The 23,757-nt window shown below is 39.1% G+C and overlaps 1 protein-coding gene across 11 annotated transcripts in view; it reads left to right on the forward strand.

Moving 5' to 3' along the window:
* Positions 1–23,757, forward strand: part of KHDRBS2 (KH RNA binding domain containing, signal transduction associated 2) — a 356,318-nt gene that overhangs the window by 145,551 nt on the left and 187,010 nt on the right. For 10 of the 11 annotated variants that reach the window (XR_003991957.1, XR_003991959.1, XR_003991958.1 and 7 more), the window contains exon 4: positions 20,065–20,211. The exons of the other annotated variant lie outside the window; for it this stretch is intronic. Coding sequence is in view for 1 of the 10 variants with exons in the window: in XM_030490209.1 (XP_030346069.1) it covers positions 20,065–20,211 (147 nt within the window). In the remaining 9 variants the exon portion in view is untranslated. The remainder of the gene's footprint in view (positions 1–20,064; positions 20,212–23,757) is intronic. 11 annotated transcript variants of the gene reach the window in all.

The following is a 23,757-nucleotide window of genomic DNA, read 5'->3' on the forward strand; positions in this document are numbered from 1 at the left end:
GTCTTTATCCTACACTGCAGGTCTAGAAAAAGTTGGATTTCTGGGAAAAAAAGAACAAACAACAAAACCAAACAAGAAAACCCAACCATAAAACAAATAAACAACAATAAAACAACCTTACAAAACTTCACTAGCATGTTCACCTCTGTAATAAATGAAGCGAAATGAAGTCAAAAAAGCGAGAGAGTAGCACATTTTTTCACATAAAGTTCATGAGAAGACATAAAGAAATGAAGAAAATAGAATACCTCCATATATGAATATAATGGAATGGGGATTTTAACATGTAATAAAAAATAGTATTATGAATAGAAGATATTTCGCCATCAACTGAGGAAACAAACTATGCAGGAACTTACTGTAAGTACAGAATTACTTTGATAGCTAAACATGATTAGATAAGCAAAATTAAAGTAGGAGAAAGTGTACTCCATTCAAATTCAGTGTTTTAAAATTATTGCCATATTTTTCTGATCTTTTCATGGAAATTAAAATGAAACTTTAGAGGCGCTTTAGTCTTTTGCTTCCTGCCAATTTCAACTGCTGTTGAAATCTTCTCAGCCTGTTACAAATCAGAGAATCACTGAGTGGTTTGGGTTGGAAGGGACCTCTGGAGATCATCTAGTCCAACCCCCCTGCTAAAGCAGGTTCACGTAGAGCAGGTTGCACAGGACCATATGCAGGCAAGTTTTGAGTATGTTCAGAGGAGATTCCACAATGTCTCTAGGCCATCTGTTCCAATGCTGTGTCAACCTCAAAGTAAGTAAGTTTTTCCTCATATTCAGGTAGACCTTCCTGTGTTTCAGTTTGTGCCCACTGCCCTCATCCTGTTGCTGGGCATGACTGAAAACAGTCTGGCCCCATCCTCTTGACACCCGTACTGGTGCAGATGTACTTGATGAAACTCTTGTCCTGAATTCCAAATGGACCTTAGCCTTCCTTGTCACATCCCTGAATACTCGTCGTGGTTTGAGCCCAGCTGGTAACTCAGAACCACACAGCCGCTCGCTCACTCCCCCCCTTTTTCCTCCCCCCGCTCCCGAGGGATGGGGAGGAGAATCGGAAGAATGTAACTCCCACGGGTTGAGATAAGAGCAGTCCCGCAACTAAGGTATAATACAAACCACTACTGCTACCACCAATGATAATAACGATTAGTGAAATAACAAGGGGAGAGGATACAATTGCTCACCACCCGCCGACCGATACCCAGCCCGACCCGAGCAGTGATCTGGGCCTTCCGGGTAACTCCCCCCGGTTTATATACTGGGCATGACGTGCTGTGGTATGGAATACCCCTTTGGCTAGTTTGGGTCTTCCCTTGGGTCTCTGCTTCCTCCCGGCTTCCCCTCCTCCCTGGCAAAGTATGAGACTGAGAAAGTCCTTGGTTGGAATAAACATTACTTAGCAACAACTAAAAACATCAGTGTTATCAGCGTCGTTCCCAGGCTGAAAGTTAAAAAACACAGCACTGCACCAGCTACTAAGAAAGAGAAAAATGACTGCTATAGCTGAACCCAGGACAACTCTGGACAGTGTTCCTGTATTCTTCCCAAGTGGCCTGTCCCTGTTTCCACATTCCGTAAACTTCTTTCTTCTGAGTTTTGCCAGAAGCTCCTTGCTCATCCATGCAGGTTTCCTGCCCTCTTTGCTTGATTTCTTACTCATAGGGATGTGCATTGATCTTGAGCTTGGAGGAAGTGATGCTTGAATATTAACCAGCTCTCTTGGGCCCCTCTACCTTCTAAAGCCCTATCCCAAGGGATTCCTCCAAGAAGGTCCTTGAGAAGGCCAGTGTTAGCCCTTCTGAAGTCCAGAGTTGTAGTCCTACTTTTGCCCTTCCACACAGGATCCTGAACTCCACCATCTCATGGTCACTGAAGCCAAGGCTGCCCCAGCCTTCGTATTCCCAACCAGTCCTTCTTTGTTTGTTAGTACAAGGTCCAGCAGCACGCCTCTCCTCATTGGCTCCTCTGCCACCTGTATAAAAAAGTTACCATTAATGCTTTTCAAGAGCTTAGTGGACAGTGTGTGGTCTTTCCATCACATATCAGGGTTTTTTGAATCATTCCTTAAGATGAAATGCATGCTATAATATGCATATATATGTAATATGTAACTCCTCCAAATGAGCAAAGTAGTATTACACAAACCATATTCTGTTTTTCATTCTCTTTATTTTCTCACTATGTCTATATATGTGAAAATACACTGAAAATATAAAGCGTGTAATGTAACTCATATCCTATATAACAGCATAACATTGTGATGTCCTGATATAATACACTTGAAAATCAGGTTATTTTCCATTGTTCTGTTTCATGTTGGAAGTAGAGAAGTGTATCCAACAGAGGTCTAATCAGAAACTTGTCACTACACCATTCTGCAAAAGAAGCAAACACTGGTTTTAGTTAAATGTCATACTGTAAATCCTTATTCATGTTAGGGAGATTTGTTAGTCTAAATGGTTGTGTAGGACAGTGACCTCAGATAAGTTTGCAGGTTACAGAACTGAGCTCATAGTTGCATGCTACATAAAGTATTATTATAGTTCCTTTTGATAATGTAGTCATTACTGTGGTCTTATACTTGAAAGAATAATTCTTTCATGCCAGAAAGCTGTCAGCTTTGCCTGACTAGGAACGTAGAAAACCATGATGGGCATTTGAAAAATTCAGTAGTAAAATAATTGGTACAAAATCACAATTAAGCAAATCACTAATCGGCATCTACATAACCTGTTGAACAGCCTATTATGTCCACTTTATGTTCAGTTCATAGGCTTTACAGATTCATAGGAGTCAGATGTGAAAATAAGCTGTACAGTGCATGTGCAAAGGTTTGGTCATGGGGCATGCTCTAAATCACAGCACGCTTCTGGTCACTGGTAGGGGTAAAAAGAGCAAACCGCTGTTCTCTGGCACAGGATGGGATGTTCTGCTCAGGCATACAGTAGCCATGAGCTGAGCAATTCCAGTCCCTTGCAGTGAAGTCAGTTTTATTCAGCACGTGTCTTGAGGTTGATCTGCACAGGCTCTCAAGCAGCAGGCATTGCGTTTGGCATCACTGGGAAGCAGGTCCAGTAAACCTCAAAAGCAGAAAGGATTCAGTTCCAGGAGCAGGAGAGGCTAACTGAGGAAACCTTGGTCTTCAGCAAACTTGGTTGGGAGCACTTGATGGTCCTATAACAAACACAGTGCAAACTAATTATATAGTTGTGTCTGCATGTGCATGTTAAGTATGCTTTGGTGAAGTACTTAAAATTTGATTCTAATATTAACATTAAATTTAAAAATTATGTGTATCAATCATAAAGTCCTACTAGAGTTTCTCATTCTCCATTTTACTCTGTTGTATGTCTTAATATAATTGCTGCAGTAGCATCCATTTATCTCTTCAAACTGATACGAAATTGCATGGTAAAAGAAATTTAGCAATACATACATCTCCTGTATTTTGGACAAAATACAAGTAGAGGGGGAAATAAAAATACAAATATTTTGGAAAAATGCAAAAAAAATCAGTATGCCTGGCCTTTATTTTTCTGCTAATAAAAGCGTTTGATACTTAAGCAGTTCATATGCCAGTAACAATAATCGAGTTACTTACCAGCAATGCACTGCTTCTACAAAAAAAGATACAGCAGCTATCTCATAGATTAGCCTGAAGCTCCAAATACTCTCAGGCTGACTGTCCTAGTAGGCAGCAGAGATTGTAAATGTTCCAGGATATCAGTGAAACTTCAGCATATGTTTAATGCTGAAGTGCTAACCCAAAGAAGGATGAAGTTAAGACTCAGCATGACAACTCTGTGTCAGAAGATTGCACTTTCCTGGTCTAGAAGGGGACTTGCTGCTCCTGCTCTCTCTGTAATCCTATTACATGTCCATTTTAATGACCTGATTAAACTCATGGTATGCGTTTCGCTCCCATTACTCGCATCTGAAGGCTGTCTCCAGACAAAAATACCCTCTGGTAGTTAGACATGTAGTCCTTCAATTTTATTTTCCTTCCCCCTTTTTTTTTTCTTTTTAAGAAAGAATCTTGTAATCATAGAATGAATTTGGAAGGAAAAAGCTCATCTAGTTCCAGCCCCCTGCCATGGGCAGGGACACCTTCTACTAGACCAGGTTGCTCAAAGCCCCATCTAATCTTGCCTTGAGCACTTGAACACCCCAGGCGTAGAGCAGCCACAGCTTCTCTGGGCAAGCTGTGCCAGTATCTTGTCACCCTCATAGTGAAGAATTTCTTCCTAATGTCTCATCTAAATCTACCCTCTTTCAGCTTGAAGCCATTCCCCCTGTACTACCTCTGCATGCCCTTGTAAAAAAATCCCTCTCCAAATTTCTTGTAGGTCCCATTTACGTACTGGAGGGTTGCTCTAAGGTCTCTCACATTTTCCTGTATGTCCCTTCTTCATCTTGACTTTTGCTATGCAAAAAGCCAAAGTTATTTTTGTTTCTTCTCCTAAAACAGAGTCCCAGTACTTTTGAACACTGTAGTCATTTGTCTTTGTACCTATTCCAGCTTGAATGCTAAGTTCGTCCATGCTGCATTGGCTGCAGTGGCTATTTTCAAGGAATGATTTTTGTTCAATATGTCTCACTTTGAAATGAACAAAGTGCAATATAAAGAGTCCAACGAAGGACTCATTTCATTTCTTATTTGGCTTAGAAACATGAAGTCAGATTATACAAACACTTGCACACACAATATTTTCCAGGCATATAAGGAAAAGTCTAAGTCCTTGTGCAGCAAAATTAGAAAAGAGAATCTAAATTAAAATGTTTATTTTTCAATATACTATAATTTACATAGAGCACAGCAAAGTAGATATTTAGAAATTCAGAATCAAATAGAAAATATTAGATTTAATAATGTATAATGTTGATGGGAGTTCCAGTATTTCTAAGCTATAAATTTATTAATTCAATAATCTAGTAAGAAAAGATGTATCTTTTCCAGACTGGAGTATTGACATTTATATTTTCTGAGGCCACTTGGAGTTTTGCTGTTGTATTGTGTTCGTTTTGTAGATATGCTTTCAGAGATGCAGTGCCTATGAGAAGAGGGATTTGGGTGAGAAAAAAACCTGTACTCATCTTATCTATGTAAGCCTAGTAAAGCGTTGGCATAAGTGCTTTTAGTCCTGTGATAGTGTATGCAGATGCTTTCAGGGACTGGCCAGTAGAGCATTAATACATTAAGCACTGTGATCCTGAGCCCTGCGGCTGCTGTGTCTGTGAATAATGTAGAGGATATAGGACATTTTGCTTCCAGCCTTTGTGATTTCTCTCTGCTGCTTCTGTATTTAGATCTTTTTGTTTTATAAATCTTTCTTAATTTAATTAAACCTTAGCACAAGTGGCATATTCAAAATGAAAGCAATTCAAGCTGTGGTAGAACCTAAAGTAAAACTCTTTTCTCATTCTCTATCTATCTCAAATGTTTTTACTAAATCATATCCAGTTCACAGCCACGGAGTAGCCATTGCCAATTGCCTGGATGGTTCTAATGGACCCACTCATTAATCTCACTTTCTTCTCTCAGATGGGCTAAAACAGTAGCAACAGTGTAAGTCCATTTTCAGAGTGTGTGCTTTAAGGATCATATAATGATTTATGTTTTGAAACGTACTCATCCAGCCACATCAGGGGGATTGGATGCCCTTAATTCAGGAGCCCAAGTTTTATGCATAATTAATGAAGAAGGCAGGGCAGGCCTTCAGAGGGAAATGAAGATAACCTAATCTGATCTGTATTTTTCTCAGTATAGGGATGGATGGTTTGTGGTACTGTGCCTAAAGCCAGGCAGAAGACGACAGTGGGTATATGTCAGATGTGGGGTTTCACAACTGCTACTTCTTATCCAGTTAAGATTTAGATACTGTACTATCTTTAAAGGAATAAAGATCTCCCTGAATGAAAACAGTAGTGACCTTTGGGAAGTATGGATGTGATTCGACTTTGGTGGACAAACTCACAGCTATGCATTTTTGGAAGAGTCATGTTCCTGTGAACTGGAAGAAGCATGTGCTTGAGCTTTGCAAAGTAAGGAGGGAAAAAGATTTTTTTCTACGTATTTTGGATCACTCAAAGAAGGAATGCTCTAACTGTGACATGAGAGAGACAAAATAAGAGAGAGGAAGACTGATTGATTGGGTTTCCCCCTAGGCCCCCCCCCAAAAAAAAAGCAGTATGCCAACCTTGCTCAGTTAATGGCAATGAACTTTGAATGGAAAACATCAGCTATGTGCTGAGCCTGAGAGAATTCATCTGCCTCACAATAGACAGTATTAGCGTGGGGTCTCTGCTGTGTTTATTGCAGCTATGCAGCTCCTGGCTTTCAGCTGATGTACATGTGTTCATCTCAGACAGTGGGAGGTGAGCACCATTTAAACACATTCTCCTTAGCCAAGTGAAGAGGTGACTTCTGGGAGGGTGAGTTGTGCCTTGTGGTCACTCTGGAAAGAAGTTTCTCTTTATGCCTAGTGATTTCAGATGCCTTCAGAAGACAGCTGGTGCAGCCCGCACTGCTCTTTGAGGCATTGGGCATTCAACTCATCGTGTCCTTGCCTTTAATTTTCAAGTAATGACAGTGTTAACGACACAAGAGCTTAAAACATGATTTTTCAGATGAAAAGCACAAAGGCAAATGTATGGGTATAGCCATCAAACACAGTTACAGATTTATGAAGATCCATGGCATCATATTAAGTGGAATTATGCTAGACTACAAAGGGCAGGAAAGCTTATTCAGAGAAAATAATTTTTAAAAGCCTTTTAAACTTTTTAAAGTCATGATTTTGAGGTGACACTGTAACTCTTTATCAGTATTGCATGGCTGTTTCTTAAACTTGTCTTTCCATGTCTAGCCGTGCATCGGCAGTAATGAGAAGAACTCTCCTAGTACTTCTAGACCTTGATACTGGTTATTGGTGCTCCTCCATTCGGTAATACTGGGCCTCCGGCTCTGCTTCTTTTAGTGGGAGAAATAAGTAGCATTTCTCCAGCTTATTCAGAAATAATCTGTGCCACAGCCTTTTTACCCGAACATAATGGGAAATAGCAGACAGGAAGTTGTCTTGTTCAGGAGTCTTGTATGTCTGCTGGTTTTAACCTCTCATTAGTCAAAATGATAATTACATGTTCGCTTAATGTAGCCCAAATGGGTGATGTAGAGCATGCCCACCAGATCTGATAGCCATTGCTGAAAGATACGGGCATTGACAAGCATAAGCTGTACCTGGCACAGACTATTTTGTTAACAACTCTTGTAGCTATTCTACCAAGTTTTGTTGGCAGTACTACTGAAGGCATATGTATATCCGTCAGTGTTTTGGTTTCCAGCTAGCTCTCTAAGTCTGCCACAGAGGCTCTGCCATGCTGTCTCTCTGAACACCAAGCTGCCTGCATGTTTACAGCTGACCATCAGTAAAACAGCATCACACAGCCTCATGGCTGTGCCTGATCTTAGGGTTTTCAATTTGTCAGAAACCAGGGCAGAACTGAGTTAATTCTCATATTGAACTACAGTGCAGTAGCTGCAGTTGTCTCCTAAAAGACAAAAAAATATGGGAGAAAAATCTGGTGCTGTCCTCTAAAACCACCATTATCTATCACACAGAGCACTGTCACATCCCTTTGCCATTTCACTAGGACCAGAATACCAGCAATGAAGGTCTCACAGGCCTTCAGGAAACCTATACAAACCTAAGAAAACAATGTACCAAAAAAGAGAAAGGTATGATTTTCTGCCTTCAGTACTGCATACTGTACCCTTCTAGCCCTCGATCTCTTTTTCTCCTGAAAATGAAAGCTGAATTTCTGTGAGCAGGGAACAGAAAGATTCTGTTTCCAAGTCACCTGTTTCTTTATGAACACACTTGGGAAGCAGATAAAAAGATTCCCCCATGTGTATGTGTGCAAATATGTTTGACCCATATGAGTAGGAGGAAATGAATGGAAATAAGAGAAATAAACCACAAAGCAGTCTACTGAAAATAGGAAAGAAAAAAACCCCACATTATTGAGATGAGCATTATAGTGAATTATACTGGAAACGCTAAAGGATACTGCTGCCTGTAAACTGTGATGTTGACAAAAAAATATCACAAACTTAGATATTGCAGCTTTTCGAATCCAAACCCAGGATATTTTGATTTTCCAGTGCAGAAGACCAAGTCTGAATTAAAACACTTGCCTGCTGTGCTTAGATTCAAAAAATGATAGAAACAGTGGGTGGCTGACACAAAAGATACAGTGTGGATAGATTACAAAACTAGTCAGCAGTCACAGGCCTCGTGTATTGGCAAATGTGATGATTTATTTAATCTTGGACATTGTTTCTGCACCAACCCTTTGTGCTCTGGCCTGAAAGTAAAATATGCTTTTAGGAGTTTTAATAGTGTTTATATTTTATAATTAGTCTATTTTGTGTATGGGGACACATACACATACATAATAAGACAAAGGACAATCGCTGACATTTAAGACATAACTTAAGCATCTGCCTGAGTCCTGTATGTTCACAAATTAGAATAAAACTTAAAGCTAAACCAGAGCCCATCACATCAACATGTACTTCAAAGGCTTCCTTTGGCTCTGCAGAATCTCAGGGAGCCCTACCTGTTGAACTTGTGTTGGGCTGGCTGGGGCTGGCAGGCACCTTGTCTGCTTCTCCCCTTCACCCTGTTGGGAATATTTCCCACTCAGCCTCATTTTTTAAAGATTTTATTTCTCTCCTCCCCACCCCCTCCTAACCATGTTATGCGATAGCATGCAATATATTGTGTAGAGATGGCAATAACATCTAGCCCCACCTTCATTTCATAAAACATAGACTCTGTAGTCATGGTTTCTTAATCTCTTAAATCTTTCCATGCTGTTGTTACCGATATGCCTTCATAAGGTAAGCAAGCAGAAAACACTCTGGACCTCATCAAAGTTGCAAGTACTTCAATCATCACATGTGCTCACTTAGAGGAAAGGACTCTGAATTTTGCAGGTAAACCTGCATCCGTTGATAGCTGCATTCCTTGATAGCTCCGTTCCTGCATTCCTTTCGATAGCTGCATAATCTGAAAAAAACATAGCTTTTTCTGATTTCTGTGCAAAGGAAATTTTTGGAACGTCTGTTTATTAGCCGCTTTTTCCTACTCAATGTCCAGAGTCCTGTACCATCCTATGTGATAGAAGGCATTAGCAACACTTAGTCAAATATATTCTCACACTAGGAATGGAAGAAAAACAATTCCTAAGCACAAAACTAACCACAAAACCAACAGTTTTGAGACTTTAATTCAGCCAGTGGTCTGAAGCTGTTGTTTAGATAGTGTAGGATCGTTGCTGCATTATGTGCAGGTGGTTGGTTACTTTTATTTTCCACATTATCTGCCTGAAAGTGGCATTTGATTTCTATTTCCTGCGCAGCAGGCTGCTACAGTTGCTGATCTGCATTTCCGCAGACACAGAAGAATCGTATCTCCTGGCTCTACAGTGAACACAATGGTTCATCTCACTTGTCACCCCACATATGTCTGAGGTGGCAGAAAGATTGAAAACCAGTGTGAGAGGGGATCAGAGGAGTGGTGGGCAGTGGACTCTCAGGGACCCTGTGCCCCTTGTGCCTTTCTGGCTGGATGCTTACCAGCTTTGCTGCCTATGTGGTGCTGGCAGCAGGGACTGGCAAAGGCAGGCACTGATGAGCATAGCGTGCCAAAACAGCAGCAGCAAGAAATGATTGACGACAGGACTTTCTTGCCATTGAACATTTCTAGCATAGAAACGCTGTCTGGCAGAATGGGATTTAGAGAGCTACTTTGAAATAGTGCGATAATAACAACATTTGATTAAAGAAAAACAAACAAAACAACAAAAAGCAGCCAACAAAAAACTCCTTTCCCTACAAATGAAGAAATGAAGGCAGTCAGACATCTTTCCCTCCTGTCAGTCATGTTGCACCTAAGTCCCTGTCTGGTGGAGTGCTCCCTGTGAGGATGTGGAGGAAGGACGTGCCAAGGAAACACAGGCGCAGAAGGAAGCCTCACAGGGGCCAGCAGCAAGGACCAAGGGAGGGACAGTGCAAGACCTGGAGGCGGTTGAGACAAGGTGGGCAGCAGTCCCTGATTGCAGCCGGGCACCAAGGATCACTGTTAATGGACAAGAGATCACGCTCTGCTTACTAGGCAGGGATCTCAGGCACCTTTTCCATACTGCTCCATGCATCTCAGGTGCTTGCAGTAATTGAATGTGATGGCCACTTTGCTGTTGTTCAGACTGCAGAGGGGCAGAACCTGTCCTTGTATGACTGATTTACTGGTGGTGAATTGGTAAACCACAGCTGAGAGAGGTTTAATTAATCAGCTGTTCTTGTGCAGCTCCATTCCCACAGGTCCTGGGAGAAAGGTCAAAGACTGAACGCTGTGTGGATTTTCTGCTGGGAAACTCCATCATTGTCAAACTCCCCTGTAACTTGCATAACATAAAAATAAAACAAATGGAGTTTCTCATAATTAGGTGTATTGTCCCTCTTGAATCATACCAGGATCTGTTGCCCAGTGTTGTTTTTGCATTCAGTGACTGTTTCTGGGTAATAAATCACACTGCACAGCAGAAAAAATATGTTTGAAGCTGGTAATAGTAACATCTCAACTAATGCTTGCCTGACTCTGTAGATTTCCACCTTGTTGTTTGTCCTCTGTGGCAGCAGCAGCCTAACATCTAGGTCGCTTGTAAAGTAGTGCAATTTTCATCCAGCTTGCCCAGTAAAAACAGTTAGCACTTAAATAGGTGTTTGAAGGTGAGACTTGCTATATGCAATATTTCAGATTCATGCTGGTTCTGTTACCTTTTTCCAGAATAGTTAGAATGATGTCTGTAATCCTTCAGCCAGTTTCAAAAGTGATGCCAGCTATCTTTAAATTTGACTAACATGGCTACAGTACTTCTTTTTTTCCCCCCTTCATACTAATATTTTTTTTTTTACAAAAGAACTCGATCAATGCTAGGCCTATTTTTTTATATATATTTTTAGAGTGGCCAACTGTACTTTGTTTACTTCTTTAATAGCATGGTTTGAGTAGATCCAAAAAGGTATTTAGATCCTTAAACTGATTTATTCGCCTAAACTCCCAAATCATCTTGAACACCAGCCTCAGCCTGAGATAAGTCACCCTCTGAAGGTGCCCATTCCTTTCCCTTGAAAGCTCCACATGACTAATTAAGGCTTAAATATCTCACTTCTGGACACCTAAGTCAAGGTAAATGAACCCTACTGGGGGAACTCCAGTAATTGTTCAGCTGTCCTATAACTGTCTTTTCAAACTGGGGCCTTTGCCTCAGATCCAGCACATCAGCAGAGACTTGGGGTTGAACACAGCCCAGGGAGCCTGGTTATGTCCTCGGAGAACTAGAGTCCTTTGTTCTTTGCACACTTTGAAGCAGAAAAAACCCCATTCAATGGAAAAAGTAGTAGAAGGAGCTAAGTCTGTTATGGAGCCGAAGCTCTGCTGAGTTTCTGTGGTGCACGTAGTTCTAATTTAGGATTTTTTTTTATTTATTTTACCCTCTTTTCAGGTTAGGAAAGGAAGAAAGGAAAGGCAATGTGTTTTTTTTCGGCATTTAGTATCAGTCAGAACATTTGAGGATGCTCATACAATAAAAATACCCTCATCTTTTGTCTCAAAGCTACAGAAAAAGTCTGCCATAAGCAGGCTGCTATTCAATTTTATTTTATGTTCATTTGTACTGGTATTGAAAATGAGCAACAAGGGAGACCACAGGTGCTAAAGCACTCAAGAACTAGAAAACAAATAAAATGCTTCATTTTCAGCCAAAGGCAGGTTACAATGTTTCCTGGGAAAAAGCTTTTAATAGAAGGAAATTTTGTGATAAACTGATGGTGACATTAAGCAGTATTGACTATAATAGGTTAATGTAATCTGTATATTTTGTGATTATCTGAGATATGGCTACCATCTAATGAAAATTTCGCAACACTCAAAGCGTGTGCACAAGGTTATCTCTTCTTGCATAAATCTGAGAGCATGAAGGGGGTTGGAGGAGTGCTTTAAATTGCCAAGGATGATCTGGATGATAAAACTTAAGTGCAAAATGAATATTAATTTTTAGTGCAGTAAAATTAGCTGCCTGATGAGGATTGCTGGCACTTAACCTTTTCTGGAGTACAGTGATCTACTTTAAACTGAGTTTTTAAATTATTTTACTCTTTCAATTTTATGTTTGTTTGGTGTGTTTGTTATAGCCCATTCCAGTTTGGACACCATAAGTGCACTTGTGGGAGATGGGAAGTTCTGGGAAGGGCAGCAGGAGCAGCATGCTCTGAGCTTTCAGGGGAAACACCCTGTCTGCAATTAGTCACTAGCATCTTGGCCAAGCCAGTTTAGTAGCAGTGACCCATTCAGCCAGAGGTAAGCTTCTCTTAGGTGAATGCATACATGATGCTTCCTTTGGGGCAGTAGGAAGAACAACATGAAATTCTGAACCTTGGACTTCCCGCAGGAAAGACCTTGCCATTCTCCAGGCTGCTTTCTCTGTGATACTAGGACTTTTGTGTACCTTGCTGAAGGAGTCAGTCTGCCTTCCACTGAGGATGCATCTTTATTCTACTGTGTAAATAATATATTCTAAACATTTGCAGTGAGTGTTGGAGTCACAGACTAAGTCACCCCAACCAAAAGCTACCATCGTCCCCCCAAAACAAGTTATCTTAAGATAAAAAACTTGTCAGAACTCATTTTGACTTCCGTAACTTTTCCTTTATGAGTCGTAGCTTCTCAAGTCACTCTATCATGGTTCAAAGTTGAGGTCAGCTCTAGGCTCCACAGCCAACGAGCTGGATGTTCCCTGAATAGTAACTGTTCTGAGTACTCTGCACATTTCATGAAAATGAGCCTTCTAGTAAATTGCTATTAGAATTACTATAATCACCACTCATTAAAAAACTCAGGGTTTTTAGTCAGACTCATTTACAGCTTATATTGGACTAATATCCTTACAGTTTTCCATTATGAGAATATTAGAAAATGTGTTCTTCCATCCTTCCAGAACAAATCACCATCATAGTCGAGATGACCAAGAATCTATTTGCAAGCAATTTTATTTGCGTTCAGTAAATGTCAGACATAAACTCATGATATATGTAATATTGCTATAACATACTCATCTGTTAACTACTTCTGACACTTTTGTGAGAAATCATCCAAGAACTTGCACTCTCAGTAAAATGTATTTGTCCAAATTAATATAATGCAAATAGTTACATTTTCTGGATAGTAAAGGAACAAGTAATTTTGCCATTGAAAAGGGCATTTGTGTTCTTTGTCATTATGGAAAACCTAATCTTACAAGGAAAGAAAAAGTAAGTGAAACCCGCAAAGTCATGTGTGACTGTCACATGTGAGAGGAAATGTCTCATTTGCAAAACATTGACATTCTAGCTCAGAAAAAAAGGATATGTTTGTGAAAAAGAGTTTGACAGACTGGTTTATTTTTTAAGTGTTTGATTTATTTGTTATTTGAAATACTTATTCAGAAGGTGGTACATTTTTTAAGTCATTTCAGGTATTGAAACACTTTGGCCTGTGTAAATGACATTAGAGATACTGTGTTTACCAATTATTTATGAACTTCCTTTTCCTCCTTAATTCCCCAGTGTTCCATTTGTCACTGCCAGCGTGCCTTCCCTCCACCAGTGTGGTTTCCATATCACTGCATGAGAATCCAGGGGATATACAAAATAGTGGTCTCTTTCTATATTCGGTGGTAGGATGCTTGAATCCATTTGCTACTTTTGTTTGCAGTGTTGTGATTAATCAAGGGACAGCCTTTAGGAAGTGATTATTGGCAATCAGCCCAGTTACAGGAAAATGAACTTTATAATACAGATTGTCAGCCAGGTCTTTAAACTGCTGGAAGCCAAACCTTTTCCTGTTCCTCTGCCTGGGCCAGTACGGCAGCCAGGGAAAGTCCCTTCCTTATCCCAAGGAAGGACCTTTCCTGCATCACAGGTACCATTGCATTTCAGGGTACAAAGCATTAATGTGGAAACCTGCTCAGTGTTGGAGACTGGCTAGAGAAAGCGATGAGGAGTTAAATGGGATGATGAGTTCTAGCTTTTAGGCCTTGCACTTGCATGGGCTTCCTTCCCAATTAACTTCAAAGGGTTGGTGGTCAGAGACGCAACAACATTATCCTTCAAAAAGTCCCGCTGTGTGGGAGGGCTGGGGAGGCTGCCACTGCAGGAGGTGAGGAAGTCAAGGCAGCGGTCGGCTCTCAGCACATCTTGTAGCAGTTGTGATTCCTGAATTTGAAGCTGAAAGTGCCTGTAAATCTTTCTTCTCTGCAATCCCTCAGCTCTGATTATAATAAGCAATCAGAGTGGCTGAAGTGTTGCCTTGCTTTCTAGATGAGGCACTTGTAATACTACATTGAGCTCATTTGAATACTAATTAGTAACTGGCTCTCTTAAACAAAATGTGCAGCCTTCAAATAATAGAAACATTATTAGAAGTGAGTTCCATATTTGACACATAATTGCCTTAAGCATACAGATCTATGTTATAGGTGCTGTTTAATAAAACAGATACACCTAACACATCAGCAAGTAATTATAAATATCATAGGAGAAAAACTTTCATGTTGTTTTATTCTGTATGTATACAACACATCGCACCCCAGCAGATAATGTTCACGTTTCCAAATGAGACAGAATAACGTAAGAATGGGCTCAGTCTGCAGCTCCTGCAAGTCTTGCAGGACTGAAAGCTTGGGTAAGAACAGAAATAGTGAAAGATGAGAGGTCTCCCAAGAATTAGTTGTTCAAGGACATCTTGAATTGCAGGAACATCTAGATTGCCAGGACTTTCACGTTCAGCATCTCGTATGGCAATATTTCCATGCTCATAATCATCCTTTTCATCTTGATCTTTTTTGGTTCTAATACTTTTTTAAACTGGGACACCAGAATGGTCTTCAGTATTAAAGGGGAGGGGAGGGGTGGTGCTGCCATGGCCCTAGAATAGAACTGAAGCATAGGAGAATACAGGGCTGGGATGGATGTGGAACCCTTGAAAGCCAAGGCACAGGATGATAAGGAAGGCTCCAGGGCTGTAAACGGGGACTTGGCATTGAGGTCAGTTACTGATCATTAGAGTGCAACCCTGGGAGCTGGGTAAAATCACTTTATGAGTTACAATGAGAGCTGTCAAAATCACAAGAGCAAAGAGAAAGCATATGTAAAACTTACCATATAGTGAATTTGGATAGGGAATGAAGTTGCAAAATGTTGGAGAGACCAATTTATGTAGCATGTCATCGTGGTCTCCAGCCATCGACTAAATACCACGCAGCCACTCGCTGCCCTGATGGGACGGGGAGAAGAATCAGAAAAAAAGATCAAACCCTGTGGGTTGAGGTAAGAATAGTTTAATAATTGAAATAACATAAAATATTGTTATAATTAAAATGTAGTATTAATAATAACTGTAATGAAATTTGAAACAACAAAAAGAGAGAAATAAAACCCAGGAAACACAAGCAATGCCCAATACAGTTGCTGACTGATACCCAGCCCAACCCCAAGCAGCGATCATCAACTCCTGGACAACTCCCCCCAGTTTATATACTGACATTCTATGAAGTGTCACCATCAATATTATATGCCTTTCAACAAAGGACTCAGTACTGCCAACTCACAGCAGTGCCCCTTCCCCAGCTGAAGCCATTAACCTTAGGACTCCCTAGGGCAGCGGAAGGGGGAGCATAACATCGGGAAAAGCCTCTGACACTAGAAAGTTTGTGTATGTCATTTTATCTGCATGTAATTTGTCCTGCAAGTGTTAGTATGGAACTAAACTACTAATAATTCTTTGATTAGACTTTTACAACTTTATTGAGAAAAGAAAAAAATACTTCATATAAGGTATGTTTTTGTCCATAGTAAGAGTGTAACAGCTTTGTGGGAGTTCAAATAACCTATTATGTAACTTGGTAGCAACAAATTGGTAATTAGACTCTCATAAATAAAACCATGACATTTTATATTCTCATTATTTAGGACTAAGTTTTCATCCTGAACCTAAAGGCATCCTGAAAGCAGTGGACAATAACAATAACAATAAGCATTAAGATTAACGTAATATTCTTAGGAAGCATCTATAGTTATAGTAATTATGCATTTCTTGACGTTATTTTATTTCCTGGATTAGATTTGCAAACTTGCAGCTCATTGGCTGTATTCATCTTTGGCTTGTTTACTTCTAGCAGCAGTTGTCTAATGACTGGGTGATTCTTACCTATGCTGTTCTAGCTTTTGCTTAGGTTTGTACAAGTGTAGGAACATTTGTAGATTTGTGAACTCTATCTCTGCTCTATCAGTTTTCTGGCAGGTAATTTATACATATATCACTGGGTGCTGGTCACAGTGGTCACTGGTTGTAGCCTCAGACTTGGCACATACCACTTTATTGTGTTAACCTTTTTCCTAAACATTTATTTTCTTTCACAGAATTTGTGTTTTTTGTTCATCTAACATTCACCCAGGTGTTTGGGCTCTTTCAAAAGTGATTCACTAGTTCTGTTATCACATTCTTCTACTGATTTGTCTTTGTTTTCTTTCTCACCTATCTAAACAAAAATATGATCTAGGTACAGCTTAGTACCTCTTTGCCATTAAGGTGGTGGTGTATTTCATTATGAAAAGCATCAGGAAATAAAGCACCCTTGAACTGAAGGGCCGGTTTGCCCAAGGCAGTGGCTGAATGTACATAAATCTCTGCTCTATTTTGCCAAAGCAACTACAAGAATTTTCATGATGCATCAAGTATAGAAAAATTATTTCTATCACCTGTATCTCGACAAATTTCCTCTGTTGTAAGCAATGTTCTTTCTGCATGGCTGTATTTCTTTATGGGGTCTCTGTAGCTGACAGCAGGTGTTGCACACCCACTCTCAGCTCTGCTGTGTGAGCTCTTCTCATGTACTCACCATCTCCACCTTCTTTATTCTTCTTTCTGGAATGAGGGAGTGGAAGGGGATCAGGATGAGGGGGTAGTTGTCTTTGGAGGGTGGTGTGTTTTTCTCTGCTGTGCTTATCCTGCAGTGCAGTTTAACAACATCACCATGCAGTAAATAAGAACATATCAACCTGAGGGTCAGTACTAAGAGAGATTGCCATCACTGATCCAGAAGGCCAGGGAATCTATTTCATTCATTTTACAAATCAGAGCTGATCAGGTCCTAGATTTGTTGGGGTTTTTTGTTTTTGTTTTTTTTGTTTGTTTTGGGTTGTTTGGGGTTTGGTTTTTTTTCCCCTAAGATCCAGTGCCGAAGACATAAACCGCATTTGATTGTTTTTAGGGTAGTTCTCTACAGTGAATCCATCAGGCTTTCAATGCACAATGTCTTTCACAGTGGTTCCATACCTGTCTACATGAGTAGGCCTAAGCAGTTACAATCCCCATGATAGAGCTGGAGGCAAATGTCTGCACTGCTAGGTAAACCCTGGCCAAAGCTGTGCAAGCTGAACAGGCTCTGGAAAACTGGACATGATGTGGGAAATGGTAGAACATAAAAAGCTGTGAGAATCTGACAAGAGTTACAAACAGCGCCATGGGGAATAGCTGGACCTCACAGGTGGTTAAGGTGATTGGACTGGTGCATTAGAGACCTTTAGGGGTGCAGAGTCTTGCAAGGCCAACAGCACCCACATAACCTTATAAATAACACCATATAAGATAGATTTATGATAATGTCACTCATTTTACCTTCATGTAACAGATGCCAGAAAGTCTCAAACCATCTTGGTCCTTACCAGTACTACATGGGGTGTTTACTCATTAGTGGTTTAGTTTGAATCAGAAGCACGGTTTAAGGGAGAGCCTCCTGATCATTCCCAAGGACTGGGCCATTACTTACAGTGAGCAAAGATCACAGGGCATGAACCAACTCCTCTTCCACATAACTAAACAGAAGCTGGGCTCCAGGAAGGCTCTCTGACTTCTTATGGGAACTCTGTGCAACTAGGCTACAACTACCAGGAGGCAAAACCCACTGAAGTGCAAGAGAAGGGGTAGTGCTGTCATCCTAAACGTAAGTAGTGTGGATGTCGGCTTCGCAGCACTGACTTTGAGGGCTTTCTGGTGTTTTTTTTAAAGACTTTTTAAAAAGCAATATGGAAGAAACTTTGAGCATTTACTAGGATATCACTTTATAACTATTAAAACTTAATTCTGTTGAAATACTTCATGTCAAATTATTCCAGAAGGTGCAATCATACAGGGGTTTTTTTTCCAGAAACTGAAAAGCATTGTAACATCTCATGAGAGAGTGTTATTTTATGTTCTGGTGCTGTGGACATTTCAGCGAGATTTTAAGTGATAAGCTAAAATGACAAAGATACTTTAACTATAAAGATAAAGATATTCTTGTCCTGCTTATCTTAATTTTTACTTTTTAGCTGAAAACAATTATCTCAATTTTCAACTTTTAAAAATAAAATCATGGATCACATTTATTGAGTTATGATTTTATCATCATCTTCAAAATGTTGACTTATCATGGAGTAAGATCTAGGGCTCTGGGGCTAAAGGATGTGTGTTTTGTGAAAAATCGGTAAGTCCTTGGGGCTGGATCTTCTGTTGTAGATAAAAAGAACTGTATGTGTATTGTTTAAAGCATAGCATCGTGCAGATATTTTTGGTTTCAAGCAATGGTGTAAATTAGGCAAGGCTATGACAAGTGGAGTTATTGGAGAATTAAGTAAGAATTGTAATCTATTGTTACAATTTTTAGATATAATAAAATCTAAAAGTTCATAAAGTATTCTAGTATATACGGAAAGCTATAACTTCTTAGCCAATTCTAAGCAAATTAGTTTACTTTTTCTGTGATTAGAGGGTAGATTTAGATGAGGTATTAGGAAGAAATTCCTTACTGTTAGGGTAGTGAGACGCTGGAACAGGTTGCCCCAAGAAGTTGTGACTGCCCCATCCCTGGCAGTGTTCAAGGCCAGGTTGGACGGGGCTTTGAGCAACCTGGTCTGATGGAAGGTGTCCCTGCCCATGGCAGGGGAGCTGGAACTAGATGATTTTTAAGGTACTTCCAACCCAAACCATTCTGTGATTCTATGATTATGCTTTCTGTCTATAAAAAGTAGATATATATACATATTTTCTTCAAAATTAATTCTGAAGTTTTCAACTCATCATTTCTTCAGCATTACTTATTGCTATCTTCTGTAGTAGTGACAATTTTTTCATTATGTTGTCACAGCCAATGCCATTAACGTTATCACTATTTTATATCTTTGCTTCTTAGGTAGAGGTAACTACTATGAATATGTTTTACGATTTACATTCACTATCTCAAAGTCTTGTATAAAAAAGTGGGTTGACGTTTTAAAACATTATTTTAACATAAAGCAGGATTTTTAGGCTTGCTTTATAGCTGGAAAACTGGAACTCAGAGATTGCCAAGATAAATCTACGTGAGGTGAATCACCATCTTAACCAGTGTACACTAGATTGTATAGGTACCATATATCAGAACTGGAACAACTCAGACCTTGGATCTCAAATAGAAGTACTGAGGCATACTTTATTGTAGTGATACTAAAATGTGCAGCCTTCAGATAGTCATTATGTAGCTTATAGACTTTAATAAACAACAGCATTTTTTAAAGTGCTCCAAAATGTTAAATGGGTCTTTTTTTTTTTTTTTTTTTTGGTGAACAACCAAGACTCAGACAGATTTGTGCAGCTTTTCCATTATGGGTTTAATGTTTCAGCACTTGCTTCTGGAGTATTTAGCATGTTTTTACTGTGCTGATTAAAATCTGTTATAGATGATAATTATGCTGATTTTATCATTCAAACACTCAAATTGATTTTTAAATCTCTAAGTGGCTTGTACTAGACTTTTATTTCTAAGGGTTTAGAAGTCTGCTTATATTATGTCCTTTTGTCATATTCTCTGTAAATGCTAAATCAATGCAAAATGAGTAGATTCCCAGTTCTAAAAAAAACCCCACACACTTTTTTTGTAGGAGGAAGAACTAAGGAAAAGTGGAGAAGCCAAATACGCGCACTTGAGTGATGAGCTTCATGTATTAATTGAAGTGTTTGCTCCACCTGGAGAGGCATATTCTCGTATGAGTCATGCCTTGGAAGAAATAAAAAAATTCCTCGTTCCTGTAAGTGGCTTATAGCATTCTTCTGTGGCTGGTTACGGTTTTGCTGCATTGAATTTGTGCCTTCTTTAAGCATCTTTAGCTCAAGGGGAAGAACAAAAAACAACGTTTTGTTGAATATTCGTTTTTCATTCCTTCATCTCAGGGAGATGCCAAACTGGCCATTAATTGTCACAGTTGATCCCCTGGTATATTTTCTAGATAGTTTATTATTTCCATTTGTCTTTTTTTTTTCTTTCTTGGTTTTTGAAGGGAAGGGTGGTTTAGTTGTTTATTTTTTCTGGTTGCAGACATCAGTCATTAGTATGTGAGTACACTTTTGAGATTTTTGAACATTTAAGTCTGTAAAAAACATTTTTATATATTTAATGATTTATCTAAGTATCTTGCTAATGAAGTTAATTAATTTCTTGTTGAGCAAACAGCATGAGTAAAATGTTCCTGAGATGATTCTGTTCAGATAGGTTGTCATGACTCAGACCACGGTTTAGCAATCCTTCATCAGCTAGGAGAGTGCAGAAACATATTTTAAAGCTGGGAACCTTTTCACTGTGATTTATGCTAAATAAATCACTTTCTGAAATACTTACCTTTTGTCTGTTGATTTACCATCAAACTTACTGAAATTTATTTTCTCCACATTTATACAGTATACTATGTTATCTTCATACGTAGTATTTGTTCTAGAATTTAAGCATATGCATACTAACTACTAAGTAAAATTTATTTTGTGTAGTACTAGAATTACATGAGTTACTGTCTGGGGCCTATCCTATTTAGCACTCTAAAAAGGTTCAGAACTTGCATCCCTTATAAAAAATATTATGGAAGCTTGTTTCTTACAGGGGAAGTTTAGACTAGATATAAGGAAGAAGTTCTTTACAGTGAGGGTGGTGAAGCACTGGAATGGATTGTCCAGGGAGGTTGTGGATGCTCCATCCCTGGCGGTGTTCAAGGCCAGGTTGGACAGAGCCTTGAACCACATGGTTTAGGGCAAGGTGTCCCTGCCCATGGCAGGGGAGTTGGAACTAGATGATCTTAAGGTCCTTTCCAACCCTTACGATTCTATGATTCTATGATTCTATGATTCTATTTGTGATAAAAAATGAAATGCAATAACTGTTCATATCTCTCAAGAATAATGGAAGGATTCAAGGAATGCCAAGATAAGAGAGGTGAGGCATACATGTATTTTCATGGCAGAACTTAAATGTTTTATTTGGTGGGGGCTTCTTGGCAGGGGAAAAAGAGAATACATTAAGAGTACAGTGTTTAAGTACTGTTATATTTTAAATATTCACATTTTTTAGAGCAGCTAAACTTTTTTTTAAGAATAAAAATACTAAGTAACTTAAAATTGTTAAAAATAAACAGCTGGATATTTGTTTTAAATAACAAAATTTATTGGCACCAAGTGAGAGCCTATAAATGAACTACATTTTAAACAAGTTGACTCTATCTTTCTGATTTTCCTTTTCTATCGCCTTATTATATTTCCAGTTTTGGAACACTGGTAATAAAATACTGTTTCAAATTCTGGGAAATAACCATAAGACACAAAAACTTATTTTTTTCATGATTTCTGACTCTGTTTTGAACATACAATATGAGGAACAAATTAGGTCAATGTTGTAATGCTGGCAACATAACATGGGATCCCATTTTGGCTGCAGGTTAATGGTGAAAATTTGCCAAGCCATAACACTGAAAGAAAATTTATAGTTAAGTAAGTAACATGTTCCTGAGAAGTCTGAAGTGTTATAGCTAAAAACGGTAACAGGGCTAATTACAAAGATTCCCAGTCTCTGCCCTTTGGATAACCCTATTTCCAGTTGTTTGTGACTTTGCCAAACTTTAATTTGCTTCTGTAAGAGGCTTCTGTTTAAAGTTATCTTTGTACGTCCTCTTCATTCTGGAACACAGGTCCTGCATTATAGCTGTACTCTGCCCAGGCTGAGAAAATCTGTTCTGGGTGAATGAGGGAGAGAGAGCAGTGTGTGATGAGAGTGGTGTTAAAATTTGTGGCATGTTGCTGTTGTAAACATTCAGCATCTGTGCAAGCATACATTTTGTGTGACACATTATGTGTTGATAAGGATTATATGTGTTTTCCAGCACAAGTATAATAGATGCACTGGAGAAAATATAGAAACGGGTTCTTTGTTACAAGATTTTGAACTTGGTTGGCAGCAGCAATAATCACTCCAAACAAGTAACAGTTTTACTTTATGACTTGTTTGTTAGTTTTATCCCCTCTGCTTCATTTCAGATTTACAACAATTTACAATTAACTGGCTGGTTGCAACATGTGTCAAGGGATTTACAGTCAAAAAGCTTGCACTAGATAATTTCCTTTTTGTTCCCTATTTACAGCATCTCTTGAATTTGTTTTGTGATGTTTTGTTGTTTATAAGACCTAATTTATTGCAGAAGTGAATACTAGAATTGCATGACAGGCATGAAAGCAGTAGAATCTAACAGTTTTATTTATAAAAAATCAAGGATGCAATAAACCATTCAAATGAATTTTGACATTGCTTATGAATTTTATGAAGTTTAAGTGAAATATTGCCCTTAGAAATAACACAGATTGTGTCAGTAAGGTGGAAGAATGCTTTTATACTTTATCCATAAGTTCTAGTGAAACTGAATTTTAAAATAAATGCCCAGAAAACTTCATAATAGAAAAAGAAAAAAGTAGAATAGGCTGGAGGAGAAAAAAAATGAGTGTTTATTAACTGAAGGAAAGATTTAATGAACAATTACTTTCGATTTCAGTGCATTTGCTTAGTTTTCACCTGCAACCTTGCCCAAGAATAGTATCAAAATTTTTACTAATGAAGATTTCACCTCCAAGTCAGAGGTGGAAACTAAAAACCGCTATTTACATTGGCTGTTCCACATGTTAACAGTTTTCAAAGCTGCAGGCAGCTTGGCCTCAGGTGGTGCATTAGTATCCCTCTAACAGGCATATCTGTGAATAATTGAACCCCCAATTTTATTTTTATGTTACTTTGAAAATTTCAATGTAATCAAAAAATGACAGATCAAAAGATCCATGATTAAGTAAATAGGACTAATACCTTGAAGTTTTGGAATACAACTGCCTGCTCAATTGTGGGTTTCAGGAAACTAGGAAAAATAAAAATCAAAATGTGCTCTCCCAAGCCAAGGTTTCAGGGTAAAGATCAAACTTGGAAATGATGTTAACGCAATCCAGTAAGTTATCCAGTATTAGCCATGTGCTAAGTACAAACGGTAGGGATGCTTAGGAGGAGGACACGTGTTTTGCAGATTCATCTCTGTGGCCAACACAGATTCAATAAAATTCATAGGTATCTGACTGCCAAGTGCTTCTGGCTACAAACTGCCAGGGACTTAGGTCTAGGTGAGGAACCTAAGGCTGATGTTATGTCTCAGTGCCTCAGAATGGGATGCAGATCAGCAAACTAGGAGGGGAGATGTTTAAAAGGCCAATATGGAGGAGAAATAGCTTAGAAGCTTTACAAGCTCTGCTGATTTTAAAGGGTTCATAGCAATTAAATGCTG

This window comes from Strigops habroptila, chromosome 6 (assembly GCF_004027225.2).
Source record: "Strigops habroptila isolate Jane chromosome 6, bStrHab1.2.pri, whole genome shotgun sequence".
NCBI classification, from domain to species: Eukaryota; Metazoa; Chordata; class Aves; order Psittaciformes; family Psittacidae; genus Strigops; species Strigops habroptila.